This window comes from Rhea americana, unplaced genomic scaffold (assembly GCF_003343005.1).
Source record: "Rhea americana isolate MKP2758 unplaced genomic scaffold, rheAme1 scaffold_175, whole genome shotgun sequence".
Classification (NCBI taxonomy): domain Eukaryota; kingdom Metazoa; phylum Chordata; class Aves; order Rheiformes; family Rheidae; genus Rhea; species Rhea americana.
Genome location: NW_028185872.1, coordinates 1,061,722 through 1,069,811, shown reverse-complemented (window position 1 = coordinate 1,069,811; position 8,090 = coordinate 1,061,722). Strand labels below are relative to the sequence as shown.

At 62.0% G+C, this 8,090-nt stretch overlaps 1 protein-coding gene across 3 annotated transcripts in view; it reads right to left on the bottom strand.

Annotated features, from left to right (window-relative positions):
* Window positions 1-8,090, bottom strand: part of NXN (nucleoredoxin) — a 76,597-nt gene that overhangs the window by 2,458 nt on the left and 66,049 nt on the right. For all 3 annotated transcript variants that reach the window (XM_085301310.1, XM_085301309.1, XM_085301307.1), the window contains 2 exons: window positions 4,678-4,857; window positions 1,610-1,734 (listed from right to left, as the gene is read on the bottom strand). In XM_085301310.1, the coding sequence (XP_085157436.1) occupies window positions 1,610-1,734; window positions 4,678-4,857 (305 nt within the window). The remainder of the gene's footprint in view (window positions 1-1,609; window positions 1,735-4,677; window positions 4,858-8,090) is intronic.

Genomic DNA, 8,090 nt, shown 5'->3' with positions numbered 1-8,090 from the left:
CGCATGAATAGCGGCAATGTTTCAGCGCCAGCCGGCGAGCAGGAGGCTGGGGAGGAACGGGCTCGGCGGGAGGGGGCAGCGCGGGGCCTTCCCGACGAGGGCTCCTGCAGGGGCTGCGCGGTCGGGAGCCCGGCCGGGGCGGTGCTGCGCCCCACCGCCGCTGCGCCCCACCGCCGCGCAGGGCAGCGGCCCCGCCGGGGGCGAGCAGCCTGTGCAGGACCTGCCAGCTTTGGCGGCCTTTACGCGAAACCCTGCTGGCTTCCGAGCCCGCAGCAGGACCAAGCGTTTGCAGGGGGGAAAAGACAGCGCAGAGGCCCTGTTTCCCCGCAGGCCGGCGGCCGGCGCCGCGTCCGAGCACCCTGCGGCCCTCCCCTGCCCGCACGCTCGCCCAAAGAGCCCGGCCGGCTCAAGGAACAGCCCCGGATTCACGCGCGAAGGCGAGCCGGGAGCTGGGAGCCCCGCAGCGCCGCGCCGCCCCGCAGCCCCCCGCGCGGCACCTGGGGCGCCTCCGGCTGCGCCCGCGGGTGCGCTTTGCCTGCGCGGTGGGCGCTGCCGCCTGCTCCGCTCCCCAGACACCAGCCCACGACAGCGGGTGTGCGGCAGGCGGGACGTGCCCACGGCCACCCAGGCGAGCCCCGGGCGCGCTGCCGGGGGACGGAGGCAGCGGGACGTGCGGGGAAACCCCCCTCCGCGGCGCCGGGATTGCTCCGTCGAGACGGGCTGCGGCCCCGGACGGGCCGGGCTGGCCCGGCCGCGCTCCTGGCAGGGCCGACGGCTGCCAGCTCGCGCTGGCCCCACAGCGATCGCTTTGGGCGGCTGCCAGCCCGTGAGGGAAGAGGCGGGAGCAGCAGGCCCCGCGCCGCTCCCGGGCCGGCGAGGAGGGACGCGCTGGCTGGGCCGGGCAGGCAGCAGCGGCCGCGGCTCCGCTCCTCTGCCCCGGCCCGGCCGAGCCTCCTGCCCGCGCAGCGTGCGGCCGCCAGCCCCGGCTGGGGACTCCAGCTGCCCCCCACGGCCTGTCCCCACTGGGCCCCTCTCCCAATTTTGGCCTTTTYCGCCTCTGAACAAACTCAGTGCTGGGGGTTGTCTCTCACCTGGCCCCGGGAAGAGCCTCTGAGCTGCTTTAACCCAGCTTGGGCTGTGAGCTTCTGGCTTCCAGGCGCGTTTCGTGGCAGCAGCCAGCCGAGAGCTCACAGCGGCGCGTCCACGTGAGCTCTGCTTTCCCCACGCGAAAACGCCTGCACCCAAACCGAGGCGTCTTTGCCCTGCTCCRGGTTTTAAGGCGAAGCACACCGCGGCTGGGACCCCTTTGCCAGGGAGCAGCACCCAGTGCGCAGAGCAGGGCACTGAGCCAGCACTCGCGTCTAGCTTTGCTCCACKGACCCTGACCAGCTGCAGCAGCTTCGTGCCTCAGTTTACCCACCTGAGAAGCAGGACAGCAGCACCCAGCCCAGCTCAGTCCCGGTACGAAGCGCACCAAGACTCCAGCCCAGAGGCTGACGCCTGGCCTGGCTCAGCAGTACGACTGACAGCTTGTGCCATCCCYGCAGGCCCTGGAGGAGCAGGATGTGGCCCTGCCCAGCGGCAACTCCCACGCTCTCCTCCCGCTTACCTCTCCTGCCACAAAGAAGAGCAACGGGGCCTCCTCATCTTTGGCTTTGTACTTGGCAATGATTTTTTCAGCTATGGGCTGGATCAGTTGTTTTGCTGCCTCTGACTCTCCGTCATCCTCTGAATCTGCAGGGCGCAGACGTGGGGAGACAAAACAAGGAGAYACCACAGAAAGGAGGTTAGGATCAAATGGATGCAAAGGGCAGGGCGCAGGCAGCCCTGTCCCACAGCAACGCCCCGGCGGAGACGGCAGCCCCAGCGCACGGGGCTCACTTCAAAGCCACGTGGCTGGGAAGCCACCAGGGAGCTGCAGAAACCTCTTCATGAGAGACAGGGACACATGTCAGAGAGGCTCCCGCTCCCCAAATCTTTCACCGCAGGTTGCCCCGGTGCCGCTGCTGAAGCGCAGAGACAAACAGACACAAAAAGCCCGGTCTGCAGTGTGAAAAGCATCAGGATGTTTTGAAGCCCAAACAAACGTGCTGATCTGAGGCTGCCTGCCACCCCTGCCCGCCACCCACCGTCCCTCCGCCTTGGGACGGCGGCTCAGCGGCTTTTCCGCTCGAGCCTCCGTGGCGGCAGCTTTGTGAAGGCAGCTTTGATTTGACAGAAGTACAGTAGAAAGAGATGGAAACATCAATCAAACGCCAGCCACCACTGAAGTTCAAATACCGAGTTGGAGAGAAGAGAGACAGCGTCCTTGAGCAGCATCTAGATGAAACGGTTTCAATTTGGGGACAACTTCAGCACTGAAAGTATAAAAGTAAAAAGCAAGAAAACAGCCTCTTGGACCACCAGCTTCTCCAGCTAGGTCTCCTGGTAGCGTGCCCGCTCTCGCGCTCCCTGCTGCAGCCATCCGATATAATCGCCACCGACACCAATGCCGCCGCCGCAGCGGGACGGGCCGCTGCCCGCAGCCGAAGCCGTCCGCCCTCGCTCTGAACTCCTCTGCCCTCCCCTCCGGCTTCTTTAGGCAAAAAAAAGGGGATGCCACCGTGCACTGTATTTTGGGGTCTGTCCTTCTGCATGCACGACAATGTGCTAAACACGCAGAGCTGAGGGGCTTGTGCAGCGATTTATCTATTTATTACAAACAAACGCTGCTGGCTAAGCTGCAGGCAGCTCTCGACATGCCGGCTAACCTAGCCCTAAGCTCTCGAGTAGCGGACAGATACTGTCTGCGATTTAGTCCGACCTGACGCTCGTGAAGCCCACTGCCACAATCCCGACCTCACGCTGCGAGCTCAGCACACCGCAGCGCCCGCCCACGCGGCTCACACGCCGTCCGCGCAGCGCAGGCGTCGCTCTGCGGGCGCGTCTACAAAAGCTGAGCCACCTCAAAACCCCAGCAACTAACTGGCTCGGCGAGCTATGAAGCAAGCTCCGAACTGCCGCGGAGCAGCAGGAGCAGCGGCGGCGCGGGGGGAGGCTCCMGCAGCACCGGGGCTTGCCGCCCTCCCGCGTCGTCGGGTTAAGCCTCCGTGCAGGGCCGGCTTCATCGCCGCCCCAGCGCATCGCCGGCGGGTCTCGCCAGGGCCGAGCATCCTCTCCGGCCTGAGCGAGGAGCGCAGCTGCTGGCCAGAGCGCGCTCTCCCAGTAAGCTGTTTGCAGTAAGGTGACAGAAAAAACTTTGCACAGAGCAAGACAAAAATAACTCTTTCCAGAGGCCTGCAGCGACTGCCCCAATCAATCACACTCGGCRGGGCGAGCTGGTCCGCCCAGCTTGAGGAGAGTATTTTTGGCTCTGCTCTCACATCCCCTGCTGGGCTCTACTGAATAAATAATCAGGGTCAAAAGGAAGGGGAAGAAGGGAAAGAGCAAGAGCCATATTACAAATACGGCAAAAAAGGTGTTTTGCTAACAAAGGGCACGTGAGGAAGGGGAAGTGATCCCTGCCGGTATCCCAGGCCAGTCCCCCTCGGCACAACGCCTTGCCGGCGGGCTCCGRACAAGGCAGGCTCTTGAGCAAACCCTCTCGAGCGCTCTGAAGAGCGTTCAAGGGRCAAGCAGACTTGGAGAAGGGGACCGAGCCTTCTGGCGGAGACCCCGCACCGCTCTGCTCGCTCAGCGGCGTGCGGTGCACCGCCCTGCCGGCAACCCCGCGGCCGCCTGCCCCCAGCACGGGGGTCAGCCTGGAGCAGGGATCACCTGAGCCAAGGCACCGCCAGTATTTGACCAGCTGTCACGTGAAGGGAAGTGACCGGGAACAGCCCAGCTGTGTTTAGGATGAGCTCCAGGCCCGTTTCCAATCACAACTGAGCTTCATGTGTGGGTTGATTGTGGAAGAGGGACACAGGCTTTGAGGAAAAGCCTGCTCTGTCCTGCAGCCAACTTCCCACGGAGAGGGAATACCCAGGAATCAGCAGAGCAAGCAAGACGATCCTTTGTCTGTCACAGCCCCGCTCAGCCCGGGAATTCAAACCCGGACCGTGCTTCCCAGCACCGAACTGCAGCCCCTCTGAGAGACCCTTCCTGATCCATCCTCTGCCTCAGCTGCAACCTCACGTGTGCTTGGAGGCTCTGCTCCAGAAAAGCCCTTTCTCATCTCAAACACCACCAAGTGCTGCGGTGCATTGCTCGTTCTCTTCAACACCTAATTAGCATTCCTCTCCACAGCCACCACTGAAGCATCTTTTATATGACAGCTCCTCTCCACTGCAAATTGCTGCTCCACCAAATCCCCCAGACTACAGGGCTGGAGCTGCAGGAGAAGCGCAGGCATGGACAGGCGATGGGAATGGGAATGACTCCGGCCAATCCCTGCAGGCTGCAATAGCCCATTTCTCTGGTGCAGCAAGGCTCCAGGACTGTTGGCCCCCTCGAATGCCTGGAGGGGATTTGACAAGCTGCTCACATGCAGTCTGTTGTCTCCTCACAGCCTCTCTGGACATGGGAGCAAGTATCACTGTCCTTGGGGATGCAAATGGGCAGGTGCCACTTCCCGCAGACACCGTCACCACTGAAGACAGGCTATTATGCTAKACGGCCTTCAGGGTGGCTCCAGTTGAGTGTGCAGGTAATCCAGACCCCTCCTCAAGCAAAGCCTTGCTCCAAAACCAGCAGCCATACCTACAAAGAGAACGAGGCACGGGCCCTCGTTCAGATGCACGGCGTTGGAGTCCGTCAGCTCCAGCACGGGCTTGGGGTGCCAGGGGAACTCGCGGCACTCAACGTCGTTCAGCACTTCCACTCGCCCCTGCCGCGTTATCACGTCTCCCTTGGAGTCCAGCACGATGAGAGTCGGGATGCCTGCAACGGAAGAAAAACAAGGGGGATCAGCCAAAGTCCTAACCTGGGAACGAGAGGGCGTGGGGAAAAAGGATGCGTTCTAATGGCTCTGGCAGGAGCCCAGGGACCACGCTCTTTTTACAGCAGCTCATGCACAATCTGGGAAGCAGGGTCCTTGGATCCTGTTTCTGCCCCAGGAGAGCACTGTAACTTGGGAGGCCACAGCAGGAAGCTGGGAGACAGGCTATGGCACTGCCCTGTTTTCTCCTCTGAGTGCAGAGAGGTCAGCGCTGTCTGGCACAGACCTTCTCGGATGCAAACTCTGCCACACCAGACAGGGACCCTCCTCAAAAACTCATCCCACCTTGCAGAGTACCTGGACGTAAAGCTCCTCTGCAGGGCAAGGCAACAGCAGAAGCGGCCAGGCAGACGCTGCCACCCTCACCTCTGCAACACAGCTGGCAGCGAAGAGCTTGGCCCAAGCTCAAAGCTGGGAGCGTGAATCTTTCCAGAGGGTGGACTGCACACAGCAGGGGCCAGGAAGCAGGAGGTGCTCCTTCCCCGCAGAAACCCACATATTTTAGCAGCTACGAGCCCCTCCATGCCCCACACCCCTTCCAGCACTCAGAAATAATTGCCCAGCACACAGACATGTCCATCAAGTCATGAACGTTACATGGTTTGGATGCTGCTCTGCAGTGCTCGGGCCTTGGTGACGCAGATACCCAACATCCCCAGCTGGATGAAAGGCCCGAGGACCAAGAGGCAGGTGCACAGCACTAACTATGTTCACTTAGCAAGGACAAGGACTGCTGCTAAAYGCTCAGGGCCACGGATCCCTGCTGGGAATACCGAGAGGGGAGCGCCCGCCTCCGCAGGCGGAGGCAGAGCAGGAGAATTAGCCGGGCAGCTGTGCGAGGGCTTCAGCTCAGAAAGCCTTAGAGCCTCGTTGTGTTATTAACGCCATATTTTTAGACATCATTTTCAAAGGCTACAATTACTTCGTTACGGCCTCTCCATCTCTGGCCCTTGGCCTCTGAGGAACTTGCACGTAAAACAGCAAACAAAGCCAGGAAATAGCTAAGGCACGCCAGCCCCAGCGGAAGGGAGGGGGCCGTGGGGGAAGGTGGGTGCGCAGCCACRGGACGGAGCTTGCAAAGTGAGAATCTCGCTCAGAGCAAGGCCACGGGGTCCTGGTCAGCAATCCTGTACCTGCACCGTGGCAAAGCGAGGGGAAAGTGCCAGTCTGAAGCGGTTGCTGCCTCCCAGCTGCCACCCCGGTCCTGTTTCAGGCACAGCTAGCAGCAAAGCGCTCCTCCAAGTCATATGCACGTTCAGATTTTTCTCATGAGAAAAGAAAAAACATCGAGTGTTGTTAAAGCCAAGGGCAAAGCTACAACCCTCTGCTCCGCAACGCCCGAGCTGCAGGCTGCCGGCAGCCAGACGGGCTGAGGGAGGAAACGGAGCTCTGTACTATTCGTGCTGCTCCTGTCTCCTTCCCAGAGCCTCTGCCCCGGCCCTGGCACGCGGGACAGGGAGCCCAGCTCCCACCGCGCTCGGCCTCTGCACGGGGGAAACCACCGGCCGCCCCGGCCGCAGCCCTCCGCCGCTGCCCTCGCGGCGGTCACGCAGCATCAGCCGCCTGGGCCCGGGGTCCCGCCGCCGAGGCCGCGCTGAGCGCCCGGCTGCCACCTCCGCAGCCTGCCGCTCCGCCGCGCAGCTGGAGGCAGCATTTTGGCAGAGCCACCTTGGCTGCTCTCGGGGCAGCCTGCTGGGCCTGGAAGCTGGCTGGAAGGCAAGCATGGGGCTGCCGGGGAGAGCACGGCGGGAAGACGGAGGAAGAGAAGATTCCCTTGCACRCTGGTGCTGGCCTGAAGACTGCTGGCAGGAAACCAAATTCATTTCCCCCATTGGGGCCCAGAGCTGCTTGTCACTGAGTRCAGCACACCTCCAACCCTAATGCAGCTCCGACCAGCCACCCTTCTGCCCGCGGGACGGAGGTCCCAGTTATTTGCTTCAGCAGTTCTGGTGCTTGGGAAAGAGGGACCACAAGTATTYGGCTTTGTTTGGAAGAAAACCAAGAGAGCATCAGTTAGATATGCCCCATACACACACAGGGACAGGAGGCCTGGATCTAGTGGGTAACGGCCCAGAACAGGACAGGCCTAGGGATGTCAGAGGATGGTTCCAACCTTGAGGCAAAGCATCGTCTTGTCCACAGAGCTGCGGGGCCTGGAAAGCCCAGGAGAAACCCCGTGGGGAGCATGCTGCAACAAGCACCTGGAAACGCGGCAGGGTGCGGGAAGAGGCGGCGGGAGGAAGAGCTCCTGACAGCTGGTAACAGGTTTTGCTTCAGAGGACGATGATCACCCTTTGACTGCTGTGGATGTTGCTCTATTGGTGTTTTAATTCATCCTGCCTGGCTGCAGTACACRTGTTAAGAACAGTCTTCCAGGAAGTTGCAAGCATGTTCTTTACTGCTGTAAGAGCACAGCAAAACCACGGGAAAGCTCTGCTGCCGGCCCTCCTGAAAGGAGCACCGCGCCGCCCCGCTCGCGTGCAYTGCCTGCCCAGACGAGGACGGGGCTTTCCCTCTGCAGAGGTGATGAAAACGTTTTACCCAGGACGACAACCGAAAGCATCTGTGCAAGCCTGATGGAGACTGTAAGAGGGTCTGAACACGCTGCACGCAAAGGCGGGAGCAGCGCAGGGCAAGCATCCCGGCACAGGGGCAGGGCTGGCGAACCCGGAGCTCCTTTTCAGAAGCTGGATTTAGCTTGACAGGTCTGCATTTGTCTCRACAGAAACAGATGCGAAGCTGCCGTGCTCAGAAGAACGGTTCTTCACGTCAGGACGGGCTGCAACTCTGCCCTAATGATGCACACGTCAAACTGTTAGGCGTGAGAAGGGAGACGTCGCTGAAAACGCAGCGGGCCGGCCGGCTCGGCAGGCTGGCAGCGCCCGCGGCCCCTGGCCTCCCGGGCTCGCTGCGTAAAACGGAGCGAGGCAAAGGCAGCCGCAGCACAGACTGCGCACAAGTCACCGACTGAAACCCGGCCCGGCTGGCACTGGCACAGGGCGGACACCGGCCGCTCGATCCGATGAAGCATCCGTGAGGCTCTCAGTGCGCCAGACCGCCAGCCGCAAGCCCCGACGGCGCAGCGCGAAGCCCCTGGGGAGCGAGCTGCGCTGGACGTCAGGGACGCCCCTTCCAGGACACACCTGATCGCTGCGCAGGGGAGGTTCGTTTCACG